General features: G+C 46.8%; 1 protein-coding gene across 13 annotated transcripts in view; it reads right to left on the bottom strand.

Annotated features, from left to right (window-relative positions):
• Positions 1 to 14,405, bottom strand: part of CAST (calpastatin) — a 757,786-nt gene that overhangs the window by 173,997 nt on the left and 569,384 nt on the right. For all 13 annotated transcript variants that reach the window (XM_069627659.1, XM_069627661.1, XM_069627656.1 and 10 more), the window contains 2 exons: positions 13,040 to 13,087; positions 1,138 to 1,233 (listed from right to left, as the gene is read on the bottom strand). In XM_069627659.1, the coding sequence (XP_069483760.1) occupies positions 1,138 to 1,233; positions 13,040 to 13,087 (144 nt within the window). The remainder of the gene's footprint in view (positions 1 to 1,137; positions 1,234 to 13,039; positions 13,088 to 14,405) is intronic.

Genomic DNA, 14,405 nt, shown 5'->3' with positions numbered 1-14,405 from the left:
TGTTCCCTCAAAAAAGTCACTGACATTAACCTTCACTAGGATGCAACAAACAAGTCACATCCATGCTAGAGGTATAATTTTTCTATCTCTTATGCTGATTGCCCCACAATAAACTAGGATGTATCTCATCAACAACCAATCACCAATTACTAGATCCGCTGGTTTCAGAGTCCCTGATGTCATTGAGCAATTGGCTTAATTCAACACCAGCCTCTTGCACTCTTATTCTAGAACACCTAGCACATGGCTCATTTGACAATCATCACAAACAAGACTTCATGCCTGGCACGAGGCCACAATGCTGTCTGCCTAGGCATGCTCTGCTTTCAATAACACTGACCAGATTAGGAGACTGCATGGTACAAAGGGCAATAAAGTTAACCATGCAATAAAAACACAGATGCATCCATGTTTAAAGTGGATCCAATATGCAGCAAAGAAAACATGTCACCCTTCTGCAGCCCATTAGCAAGACACAAATGAAGATGATGAGCAAAGTCCACGAGAAAAGAGAAGCCGAATTCCAGTTACAGATTCCTTCAATAACGTGCACTTGCAATTACAGGTTTCTTCAATAACGTGCACTTGCAACATCTGCGTGATGGCATGAAAGAGCAACTCACAGACCCGGTCCATCGCTTGCAACATGCACCAACTATGCCTGCAGGGAATGAGGACAGAGCCCAGGCCAAAGCACTGGCGCATCTCTAGCAATCCACCCCCTGCCCCACATGCAAACTCCTGCTGTTTAGTCTGTAACTGCACGTGGTGCTACTTGGCCACCTGTGAACAAACCTAACAATGCACATCAACCTGAATTACTTCACGTATTGCTAAATGCACCAGGAGCTTTTTTAAAAGTGACTTCTGGTTCAATTTGTATCGTCTAAGACAACAGGATGCTGCTGAACTCTTTATGGTGTGAAGTGCTGATCCCATTGACCTCCCACACTCAGCATATTTCAAGAGCATCGTGATTTGGAGTAGATTTTCTTTAAATGCATAAACAGTTGCATGCCTTCGATTCCGCAAAACATAAATAAGTAAAACAAAAAAAGAAAGATCAAAATGTGCCTGAAAGTGTAATGCCAGAGGTTGTAGACTTCTGGGGTGCTGCTGGTCAGGATCATGCATTACCTTGCTGGCTGGTGGAGCCGTGCACTGTGTTGTTGTCGCGGTGGAAGTTGCAAAGTCTCCTGCAAAAGCGTCAGCCAACTCTGTATCACTCAGGGGCTGCGGGGCAAACACATACATTTAAATGCAATAAAAAGAAATGGGCCACACAAGCAGATCTTTATAAAGTAAGCGCAATTAACACCTCCTGCTTATTGTGTCCTGTGATTGTTAATGCGATGCCATGCAATCGCTCTGCACCTCGAATGCATTGCCATTCTGTCTAACACCAGGCATTTGGCGAAAGGTTGTGATCGACCCTCCAGAGCAGAAGCAGCCAAAGGGGAAATAAGGTTACTTTGCCCACTGTGCTATGAGTGTAGGGGTAAACAAGTTCGAAATCTTTCTGGCAAACAGAGACTGATGTAATCAAGTTTCAGCTGTGTGTGTGGGTGTGGGAGGGGGGGGCGCGAGGTGGTCTCCCCATGGGAGAGTCATCCCCTTACCACATCCTTTGCTCCCCTTAACAGTGGTAGCACCATGAAGGCCAAAGGGTTACTTGGGAAAAGAGATGCGCGGAGCTAATGCACAGAGACCACTATCTGCCAATGGTACTATGCACAACCACCCACCAGCCAACCAACCACCAAGGGAAGGTATCTCGGAGACCACTAGCTGAAGGTGAACAATTAGGACAGGCAGAGCAACTTCATATCATAGCGGTCCTCCAACATGGAATCCCCAAAGAACGGGATCTCCTCATGCGAGTCAAAAAAGCATTATCTAGAGCACATCACCCGCTAAGGATAGAAGCAAGCACTTAGTTTATGGGCGGGGAGCGTATGTGCGTGACTGAGATTTCCTTCTTGAATCTTCAGTAAGAGGAGGGTCAATGTAATCAATAAAGACTTAGCTTTAGTTCAAGGTGGATTCAAAATGTGGAACTTGCTTAAGGTCCCGAGGACAGATGAGCTCAGAGAAGAGACAAGCTCTCATCATGTCCCACCTCAGGGGGGTAGGCTATCCGAGACGAGCTCTCAACATGTCCCACCTCAGGTGGGGGTAGCCTATCCGAGACAAGCTCTCATCATGTCCCACCTCAGGTGGGGGTAGCCTATCCGAGTCGAGCTCTCAACATGTCCCACCTCGGGTGGGGGTAGCCTATCTGAGACAAGCTCTCAACATGTCCCACCTCAGGTGGGGGTAGCCTATCCGAGACGAGCTCTCAACATGTGCCACCTCAGGTGCGGGTGGCCTATCCGAGACAAGCTCTCATCATGTCCCACCTCAGGTGGGGGTAGCCTATCCGTGACAAGCTACCAACATGTCCCACCTCGGGTGGGGGTAGCCTATCCGGCACAGGCTCTCAAAATGTCCCACCTCAGGTGGGGGTAGCCTATCCGAGACAAGCTCTCATCATGTCCCACCTCAGGTGGGGGTAGCCTATCCGGGACAAGCTCTCATGTCCCACCTCAGGTGGGGGTAGCCTATCCGGGACAAGCTCTCATCATGTCCCACCCCAGGTGGGGGTAGCCTATCCGGGACAAGCTCTCATCATGTCCCACCTCAGGTGGGGGTAGCCTATCAGGGACAAGCTCTCATCATGTCCCACCTCAGGTGGGGGTAGCCTATCCGGGACAAGCTCTCATCATGTCCCACCTCAGGTGGGGGTAGCCTATTAGGGACAAGCTCTCATCATGTCCCACCTCAGATGGGGGTAGCCTATCAGGGGCAAGCTCTCATCATGTCCCACCTCAGGTGGGGGTGGCCTATGCGGGAAGGTTTTCAGATTTCCATTCACATGCTTGTAGTTTTGCATTTTTAGTTATAAATGCAGAGCTTCAAATCCAGAATGTTAAGAAAAAAACAGGCCCGAATAGCCCTTGAGTGCCCGCCATGAGATCCAGATGTGAACTCTATGCGGCGGGTTTAGCACAGGCCGAGCAGAAGGGTGAAGTGGGCAGGGGTTGCTCTGTTAGGCTGCATCAACGCCTGGCACATGACAAACTAGGAAACCTTTTGGCAGATTTTTTGTGGTCTTAATGACCAATTATATGTAAAATGATTTACTCTGGTCAAGGTATATTCATGAGCCTTCTCTGTTAACAAGAGCCTGGTTTCATGTTTTAGCGTGGAGAGCAATAACAGCCCAATGGCCCTCTGCGTCACCTGCGTGCTATGTCACGCATCAAGGAAAGATCTACTGCAGTTTCTGTTCGTTTGCGCGGCGTATTCGAGCATTCGTAAGCACACGCTGATCCCTTTATTGGGGAATCTGAATTTGACGCAGTGTGGACTAGCTATGCACTATATCTTAATGGCAAACACTCTTAAAAACATGGACTTTGTTCTAGGATCCGCACGTTAAGAGAATGGTAGCTTAATTTGGTATCATATTAATGCTCATGAATGCTATGTATTTTGTGTGAAGTAATAAAAGTGTATTCTGAAATAAAACATGTTGACTGACTTGACTGATGAGCACTCTTCTGACCTTCTCTATCAGACATGGGTATGGCCAAACCCTTAGGGGTCAGATAATCGGCTTAAAAGCTTTGGTGCTCAAGGCTGGAAGAGGTCCCGCGTGTAGCCCTCGATCACGTGCGGTGCCTCGCCTGACGGAATGACAGGACAATGGGGAGTGGTAACGCTCATTACATCAGCAGTGCAAAGGTAACTCCTTCTAACCACACCGGGTGACGTCTGCAGTTTACCATACAATAGCCAGTGCAGGTCACAATGACCTAACGTCTGTTTGGCCACGAACTGCACGAGCAACGAGGCCTGGTGCATTCAGGGTCCGCAGGGCCGGTAGAGGCGTCCAGTGAGCTGTGAGTGTACGGTGTAAACGGGGGGACTTCACACCGCAGATCCGCAGACAGGCAAACCAAGCTGCAAGAACAGCGCCCAGCAGGGGCGTTGCTAGGGGGGGGGGGGGCTAAGGGGGCTATAGCCCCTGATCTTTTGGTTGTAGCCCCGGATAGAATCTCAGGAGCTACAGCCAAAAGACTAGCTAGCCCCGAGTCCCAACAGTTCCCACATCAGTTTAGCCCCAGGTCATTTCCAGACCTAGCAACTCCCCTGGCGCCCAGCAAAGACTATTGGGACTTCCCTGCCCCCTCGCCAAGAAAGCAGCGCCGCTGGCCTCCGGTGTCGGCCGGCACACACTTGCAAACAACGCCTGAGCTGCACAACACAGACCCACGAGCACCATCACGTAAAACATCGCAGGAAGTGGCACCATTGCGAGGCGGCCTCTTGATGGCCCCTTTATGTGCCATTGCTTTGCACAATCTAGTTCCTGGTTACACGACTCTTAAGATATAGAGCCGAATGCTAAAGCCCGGCGGCAGAGCAAAGATTAGAGATGCTTGGGGAAGAGTAAGTTCGCCCTTGTCTGGGGCATTATAGGGTCACTGCTGCATTCCATCCATGTGCATCTGGAATAGCAATGACACATGCCCTTCCTCTCTCGCATCATCATCTCTTTCATGCTTGACGACGTTGCTGACATGACCTCCCCATAGGTGCCCCCCCTCCCCAAACACCCCTCCCGTCTCCCATCGCATGTCACGCTTCTCTCAGTGCATCACGTCATAAGGAGAAGGCACTTTATTTCTTCAAATGCCCCAACAAGATGTATATACAAACCTATGTGGCATAAATCGTTAACACAATCTTGCCAGTAGCTTTCTATAGCTGTGTCCAAGTGTTAGAAGCGTGTGTCACTAGCAGCATGCAATATCCACCCCAGATTGCACTCACGGACTGAGGACATCATGCACAATCCTACACGCATGTTAGGAGAGTTTTCCTAAAGTGCACTTGAAGAAAGACTTCATAAAACTATCGCAATGGCATGCAGGTCCCCAACTCTTAGTATGCGCTGGTACTACTCAAGGAACCTTGGTAGAATAGCAGAGCAGTCAGGCTTATCATAGGACGAAGATGTGAGCTGTAGGTTAGTACACTGAACCCAGTTAGTACAGTAGTCCAAGGAAACACACCAGTAAACTTATATTAAAATATATATTTATTATTTACACAAGGAAGGTCTTAAAATACTTAGATCACTTAACCAACACCCATAGGATTACTTATTAATACTTTTCAAAGGCCACTGCTTAGTTGGTAGTTGCTCGCAGTACAATTGGTACAGAGTTTGACTCCACAGTTTCCATCTCTGACGTCTCTAAAAAGTCAAACTTCCTACTGAACCTCCTCAGAGGTACTTTGCCCTTCCTCTCCTTCCCCCAGAAGCTTACTGTCTCCCAAGCTGTTTCTCTCTAGGTTGGACTACTGTCACAGCCTCTTTCTAAATCTACCTACCTCCACTCTCTGCCCTTTACAACTAATCCAGAACAAGACTGCGAGACTTGTCCTTGGCCTCAAACCCTGGGATCGTATCTCTCCAGCTCTGAAATCCCTTCATTGGCTCCCAGTGGATGGCTCCCAGTGGATGCAAGTATTACATTTAAAACCCTCTGCATTGTCTACAAGGCTTTCTGGGGCCTGGGTCCAAAATACCTTCAACTATCCCTCTGTAAATACCTCCCTTCTCAAGCTCTTCACTCCTCTACCTCTAACTCCCCCAGGGTCAGTCATTTTTCAAAGAAACGAGCTGCGGGTAGATCTCTGTCTTCGGCTGGGGCCTCCCTCTGGAACAGCCTCCCTGCCACTCTAAAACTTGAGGAGAAACATCTCCGGTTCCGGAAGCACCTCAAGACCTTCCTCTTTGCTTCTGCTTTCGCCCCCCTTCTCCCCTGCTGATCTGCTCTCTCTTGGCACTGTGCACCTGGCCACCCTTTCTCCTGCGGGCCCAGGTACCTGCTCAACCTGCCACCCTCCTGCACTGCCTTCGGGCCACCCCTTGCACTGGGTTCTGTATCTGTACCCATACAGTCCCCCACACCCTTTTCTTCTGCTGCACGTATCATACATACCCTGTCTGCTAAACTTGCCACTTGCTGGCTGCACTACTACTGTTTATTGCCTTTATTTATCTATTTATTTTATTTGTTATTATGTATCTGTTTTCTCCTCCACACTTTCCACTTCCTCCCCTTCCTTGCACTTTTCCCCTTTCCCATGCACTTGCGCGTTCTCATTGTCACTGGGCCTAGTAAGATCGTTGTTTTTGTTCTCCCCTGTGCCCCTCCCTTGCCTTGTCGTGCTCTGCAACACTTGTGTACGAGCGCAATATAAATAAAACATCAATTCAATTCAAGAGTTTGACACTAATGACTGCTCTACCATATTATCAGTACGATGACACACTTGCGCACAGACAAAGATATATGGTAATTGTATTAAGTTAGCAAAACCATAAAAGGTAAAAGTTTGGTTAGTCATACAGTAGCAAAATTTAAGGTTCTAGAGACGTTTTCTCGGCACACTAAAGCTTTAAAATTCCGATCCCTAACTCTAGGCAAAAGTCAGTTTATGCAAAAGTCATTTTGGAGTGGGCTCAAAGTCTTATGAAGCAGCAGGTAAACAAAAGTTCCTGTGGATATTTTGTCTCTAGTTAAGGATGCTAGACGAATTAACACAACGTTGGAGACCCTGTAAAAGCACTTGCAAAAGGGACACAAGCCGACACCCTGGACACCTCTTCGTGCATTCCAACGCTCTGGAGCGACTTCTTGGTTTAAGGTAAGCAATAGTGTTTCACCCCACAGTACCTTAGGTTAGAAGAAATGTTTGTGGCTGGATTCTCCTTTATAGCAATGATAGACCCGGTCTCCGAATTCCTTGGTCTGGTTACGAAAGGCAGGACACTGAACAAGATGTCTCAGAAGCAGTCTCGAGAGAGAGGACCTCTGGCATGGATCTCTTTGTCTTCTCTGGTCAGTCTGTGGTTTTGGCGCCTTTTCTGCAGCCCCAACAAAGGACACGATTCACTGGGTCAATCATCTTCGATTCCTGGAGTCCTGCACTCTGGTGAGGACTTGGATGAGTCAGATTGTGTCTGTCTCTGGAGGTTCACCTGGAGCTCAGCAAAGGTGTGGATGGACTCGGCATTTCAAAGACAATGCACTGCAATTGGATCTGAGGTCTCCTGGTATTTGCGTTCTACAGCTCTGGAAAGGGACAGCACCACAGGAGATGGCTCAGATTGTAGTTCATTTCAGGGCTGCTTGGTTCAACTAGACAAAGGGAAGGAGTCAGCTTCTTTGGAGCTCCTCTTTCGCATAGAAAACGGGGTCAGGACCTCCATGGTTGCTTCACCGTGTTGCAAAGGGTCTGCAGCCGCCTCCGGTCATCTTCTTCAGTTACTTCAAGTTCCAGTGACCGACTTGCCTTTCACCTCAGGAACCTCACCTTTTATTCAGTTTCAGCACACACTCCTCTGCAATATCTCTCAGCAGTTTACAGGAAGGGGCGGATGGCTGTCCAAGCAGGACAGCCAGCACCCAGTGAGCACTGGTTCCATTAAGGCACTCGGGTAGACAAAGGGCAGGGGAGTGAAAAACTCCTCCCCCACTTCCTGCCTGCCCAGACACACACAGACCTCCCCCTCCCAGAATGATCGAAGCAGGCAGGGCTAACGAAGGGCAACCAAGTTAGAAATGGTGAAAAAAGAAAGGAGCCACCATGTTACTACATAGGTGACCCTATTGTGCACAACCGAGACTGTGAATACAGTCTGCAGTAAAAAATAGCACAATAGTTGGTAGAACACGTCCACTGCCAGTAGCCATAACTAGAGGGTTGTCTATGTGACTAAAAAGTCACAGGAGCAGGGAGAAGGAGGATACTAGCTATCCCCTTAGCACTCCACATAAGGTGGGGTGTGCTAACCTCTCAGGGTATAACGTTTTAGGAGGGATACAAAGTATCCCTCGATCCTTAAGAACTGTAGTTAGTAAGGATAAAGAAAGAATCTCAAAGGAGAACCCAAAGGGTTCCCATCAACACTGCCCATAAGGAGCTGTGTGCTGCAAAAGTTAAACACGAATGCCTTAATAGAGATATGGAGGAAAGTAGACACCAGTTTAAAAGGTAAAACATAGAACAGAGTTCCAAAAGACAGATCCCATAAGAATGAATGAGTGGAAAAAAGTTCCACTCATTCAGGATAGGTAAAGAAAAAAGTCCACCAACACGTGCTGGGAGTCTCACTAGGAGAAGGGATGAAGCATAAAAAGGATAAATCTCTGTAACACTACAGACACCGACTGAGCCTCTCATCATTGCTATGGCCATCAGAGAGATTCCCTGGATTGTTTTCAGGAGTTTTTTGGAGACATCAATGACATTAGTAGACTGAAGTAACTTTTGTTACACAAGGCAGTGCACTCCTTGCACTGGTGGCAAGTTATCAACACTCAACGAGACGCGCAAGTAGACACCCTCTTAGACATCACATCCAGGACTTCTTTTAAGAGATTTAGGCAACACTAAAGGATGCCACTGCAAGTCATTGCCCTGGGGGGGCCAACTAATTATGTTTAGCTTTGTCAAAAGATCTGCTATGGGGCAGATGAGTCAGGAGCCACTCTGCAGGTAAGACCTTTACTTAAAGGAATAGTGCGCTCCAAAAAATGATTGGCTAAAACAATGGGCAATAGTCTAAACCATAATTTAAATATATTTTGAATGAAAGTTTCTATGTAAACACTTTGAGCAAACAAGGCTCAAAGCGTTTACATGGGAGCATCCATTTTGCCATTTCAGGCAGCCTCCTCATCTCTGCCCTGGCAGCACTAAACAAGCAGCAAAAGCCCGCTACTGGGAGATTTTGCTTACTGCAGCCAGAGCAGAGCTGTGAAGGCTGCCTTCACTTTCATTTTACGTTTTCGGTGCTCCCCAAGCCCAGAGAAGTACAGAAAACGTAAAATGAAGGCAAAAAGCAGAGGCGCAGCAATTAAAAATACAACGTTGTATTTGTGATTGCTGTGGTTGGAAAACCACGGCAATCATAAATACAACAACGTTGTTATTCTGACTGCGGCAGCTTTTTTGCGTGGAGTCTCCTGGGCTCCCCCAACCCTGAGGGAGTCCAGGAGACTCCAAGCGAAAGCTGCCGCAGTCAGAATAGCAACGTTGTTGTATTTGTAAATACTTCAGTATTTACAAATACAACAACGCTGTATTTCTGACTGCGGCAGCTTTCGCTTGGAGTCTCCTGAACTCCCTCCGGGTTGGGGGAGCACAGGAGGCGCCACGCAAAAGCCACCGTAGTGAGAAACACTGCAGCATTTCAAAACACACCAGCGTTGTGTTTCTGCCTGCCACGGCTTTCACTTTGAGTCTCCCGGGCTTTCACTTTGAGTCTGCCTGCTGTGGCTATCAAAGTGATAGCCACAGCAGGCAGAAACACAACGCGCTTGTGTTAAAAAATGCTGCGTTTTAGGTGCACTGACTTTAGCTATGATAAAACATTTTCTTTTACAGGTTGGACTCTTTGTGGACATTTCAGTTCAGAGAAAAATGTATTGTTTTGAAGTGCACACCAAGCACATTTTAGAAAAGAAGGAAATGTTGCTATTTTTAGTGTTTTGTATCTGTTACTATTTTAATAATTCTTTATTTGCAGCAAGTTTGACAGTGATGCTGTTTAACAAGTTGGTGTTTGCTTGGCGTGGTTTTGGTATGTGTGGTCGTTTGTTGGTTCTCCATTTAGAGGGTGATGTGTGTTCCACTTGCACAGGTGCATTGGGGGGTGCAGACATCCAGAGTACTTCGAGTGCTCAGCCTGGAGGGGTGTTGGATACCCCGAATACTTGTAGTACTCTGCCATGTTAGTTATGTTACTCATGTTATGGTGTGGCGGCCTGTTGGTTGCAGTTTAAATAAATAATGTGGTTTTAGGAGGTTGATCTCTGTTTTGGTACTCTGTGTGTGGAGTGGATGGCTTCCTGATTTTGCATGCTTATCTGCCCAGTTGTTGTGTGCCTGACTAGGTTGTTGGGTTAGGCGTTTGTGGAGATGAGAGGAACATTGTTGTGGATTTTTGCTTTTGGTGTTTTTCCCCCACTCAGTAGAAAGAGAGAGGGGCACTGTTGGAGTAAGCTGTGAGAGTCGCTTTCTTACTCAGTAGAAAATAAGTGAGGCCTGGTTTAGCGGATTGGTGGTTTTCCTGTTGATGGGTCCCTCTTTTACTCAGTAGAAAAAGAGAGGGGCGCAGTTGGTGTTGGTTGCGTTATGAAAACTGATATATGGAGCCGATAGATGTACATGTGTGGGGCTGTGTGTGAATGTATGTCTGTTGCTTCTGGGAGTGTCTTGTGATGTTAAAGTGGGAAGATATGTTGTGTCTCGCCTTTCCATGCACCTTGCCATGTATGCATGGAATGCTGAGAGTGACTGACATGGAATGCTGTGTATGAGAAAGTTCTGTTCTGAATGGTTCTGTGAATGTCAGTTGAGAAGATGGGTTGACCGAGAGGATGCCGGTGGATGGCGGTCCAGGTTACTTACCTGATGTTGTCTAAATGTATTCCTGTGCCCTGTACCTGAAGCTGGGGCTTAATAAAGACGTTTCCTGTTCCTACCATGCTGCCAGTGCCTTGCTGGGCACGGGCCCCCCTTATCAACAGACCTACAACAATTTGGTACCTGCTAAATTGTGAAAGACTGATCATTTTCATAACAGGGCCTGTGTGTTTATGGGGATGGTGGGTTGAGAGTGACTGGTCACTCAGAGATACTACTAAGACCCCCACAAGCCCCACTGCATGGCTGCTATCTTTTGCAGAGCTCCATAACCTCTATGCCCACTTCGTAAAATAACTATCTGAGATCTATGGCTAGATTGACGGATGTAACTGATGGTGTAGGAATATTGGGTTGGAATGGCTGGTTCAGGCCTGGTATTGAGTGCTCTCTTTGAAAGAAATAGACAGAAATACGTTTGTGAGTAATAATTTGACCAATAAAAGACAGAAATGAAGGAGGACTTCCGAATTATTTAATTAAATCAAAATAACAATTCAAATGTAACGATAGAGGTTAGCTGAACATCTTTTTTTTCTTCTTTGGCAAAATGTTCTTTGGATGTCAGTAGTCTGCAATTTGTCGGCAAATAAGTCCTTACATTTGCATGTGCTCAGTAGACCTGGGCATTAGGACCATATGATTCTGCAAGAATGGATTGCTTATGGTAACCCGCTTTTGTTAACAATCACTCATATTTCCAGGGTATTTGAATGAATGAGGGGAAAAGGCTCCTCTCATTTAGGAGAGCAGACAAAAAGATCCCGGAGTCCAGCAAAAAGTGCTCGAGGTCTCACAGGTAAAGGGGATTTAGCATAAAAAAGAGCAATGTCCTTAAGACTCTTGATCACCCATTACCTGAGCTACAAGATGCAGGCCAGTTTTTCTCTACTTTCTTTAGAAAACTATCATTCCCAGCCAGCGGAGCGATGGACCAGCAAGACTTAAACCTATTGCAGCCTCCAGAATGGGACTATGTACCAACGCCCCCTGCTTTCAACTCCAGAAAGAAGAACCACTATGCAATGCTGCCCAGCTGATTACAATGAGTGTACGCAAATATGCGGAAAGCTACAATCAGCTCCAGAAAGAAACAATTGTCACTGTGCAAATTCGGAGCGAATCAACAGCAAAAACTGTGATACCACATAGACTGAAAACACAAACTGGGAAGCTTACCGTAATGGGCCGCCATTGTTGGACTGCGGCAGACTCGCACACAGGAAAGGTGGCAAAGCTTAGCCCCCCACCTTATATATACATAGACGTTTGTAGCACCAACCAGAAGGGTAAATAGGTAAGGTTTGGCCCAGTGAACCTGTATGGGAGAGCCAATGGAGGCAGGAGAAGGGAGGATATAAGGGACCGTAGACAACAGGAAGGTGTGGGTTGTTCGGGTGAGGTCAGAGGAGCTGGTGGTGGCAGACTAAGAGACCAGCAGGAGGAAGGACACTGTACTGGAGCGTGAAGGTGATTTATAGAAAAGATGAGGCATTGGTTGGTTGCGTTCTTGAGGCCATCTGTGACATTGTTTTAGTTCACTGGAAAGGAGGCCTGGAAGAACAAAGAGTAGGGAGGGAAGCCAGAGAGGAAACAGTACCCAGAAGAAACAACACATGGAGAGGAGGGAGGATGTTGAGAGTAAGAGGATGAAGGGGTGAGGATTAGAAGCCACGAGACGAGGTTAAAAGAATCCACTTGTGGGGAATCAATGAATTGTTAGGATAAAGAAGCGAGCAAGGAGACCCAGAAGGAGGGGGTACATCCCAAGATACCCACCCAATAGGGCTCCCACTATCATAGTGCTTTTCGGCTGCCAAGGGCACTTTGTTACATTTATGCAAGCTTTGAATCTTGACCGAGGCCCTGGGGCCGCCCTGAGCCCTAAAGAGTGAAATTGGTCAACAAGAACACCCTCCCCCTGGGAACACTGATTGAGGATCGACCACTCAGTTGCGCCAAAAAAGAAAGTGTTGGGGGCACTTGAAACCCCAAAGATTGTGGGTGACTGCTTAATTGTCAGAGTCCAGGATGAGATATGTCTATTGAACTCCACTGCAGGCCTCCATCAGCACAAACAATAAGATACCCAGCGACTGGTCATGGTTTTGATGATACAGGTTGCACCTCCATCGATAAGACAATCTGACGGTGGATTACACCATCAACAGCCACTGGCGGCAGAGCACATTTGCTTAGCAGGCAGACCGAAGCAAATGTGCTACTCTTGCTTTAGGCTAGTGCAATATTGCGTACTGCATTCCCAAGGGATCACCGGGAATTGGTGCTCATCATTGGCCATCAAGCAATGGGCATTAGAGAATTGCCTAACCTCTGCTGGCCATTTCCAAAACTGGGTAGCCAAAGTCTACATACAAATAAGACTTGGTACAGACCGGAATTTAAAGGGACTCAAAAGGCATCAAACGCAGTTTTTTTGTGAATACAAATATTTACAAGATCCATTCACAAAAATGTATTTACTAACCTTTGGTTTCACTCCAGGCTTCGGTAATATTGGCTTCCCATCTTTATCCTATAAGTAAACAAAGTCTGATTAATGTGGTCACCCTTTTGGAAACACAATATGAACATTAGTAACAAGTGCGCTGTAAAAACTCTATTTTTGTTTCTCGAAATATAAAAACGCAGTGTTGAGAGTATATATTAGAGTTTTCAATGCCACTATCCCCTGCATTTTCAGGTTCTGCCACATGTAAGGGTGCAGAAATAAGAAGATCAACACAGGTCGTAAGTAGGCTTCTTGCCAAAGACTTATTTAAGGAAAATAGGGTTGGGAAAAAACCTCTCTTTCCCTAAGGCTAAGCTATTCTCTACCTCGAAATAATGAACTAATGTGTCTGTTAGGAAGTCAAATGAATAGAAGTCCACCGTTGTGTCAAACACCTATTTCTGGCCCTTACACTACAAAAAACCTATTTACGGCCCCTTGTATAAGCGCCATAACAAGCAAACAATAAATAAACTCAAACTGAAGTGAGAGGAGAATGTTTCTTCAAAGTTTATAACAAAGTTCTTTCTCAATTCCCAAATCAAAGTTCCAAATGGTGCACAAAAATAAACTTCCAATTGGTTTTCACTTGACTTCTAAGGGTAGTCTGCTTTGTATCAGTTCCAGTATAGACCTATATCTCACCAGTCTTGATTTTAGGGGGATGATTCCGTTCCCCTAACCTTTACAGGTCCAAAATGCCAAGGGGGGGACAATCCTCTTGCCCTGGACTTTTCCAAAAATGTTCACAACGTGTCAGGGTCCCAAACACCTTTCTACATTAACAGGTTTGGTGTACTCTCTTGCCAAACACTTATTCCAGTAACACTGGTTTCTTCCTTTCACAACATGTAGGTGTCCCAAACCATTCTTTCCGCTCCTTAACTGGCGTGGTTCACTAACCTGCCAAATACTGTTATATATTTGGCTCTCACAGTTCTCTTCGTCTTGCCATCGCCCCACTCCTTGTCTCTTGGTCTGCCCCTTTGCATCCCGGCCTTTAGGCAACATGTACGCTGGCTTATCTGACCCCCGCCCCCCACCAAGACCCCTCGGCAGGCTCTGGGCTGCTTCTGCCTCCTCTTGCCAACACCCCACTCCTTGACCCTTAGTCTGCCCCTTTTACTTACCTGGCTTCAGGGAATGTGTTTGTGCGCTTCTCTGACCGAGGACTTCTCAGCAGGCTTCGGGCTGCTTCCGCGTACCTGTTTCTCTGGTCTGCGGCTCCGCAGCATGTGTCGTCGTTCAGCTACTCTACTTGCAGCAGATCATGCAGTCCTCAACTTTTCCTTACTCAGGGCACCCTTCTGCCAAATCCCTGGATACTTTGAGCCTTCTTGGT

Source organism: Ambystoma mexicanum, chromosome 6p (assembly GCF_040938575.1).
Source record: "Ambystoma mexicanum isolate Mex_15411 chromosome 6p, UKY_AmexF1_1, whole genome shotgun sequence".
NCBI lineage: Eukaryota > Metazoa > Chordata > Amphibia > Caudata > Ambystomatidae > Ambystoma > Ambystoma mexicanum.
The sequence above is the reverse complement of the archived record's forward strand: the minus strand, read 5'-3'. Positions and strand labels throughout refer to the sequence as shown.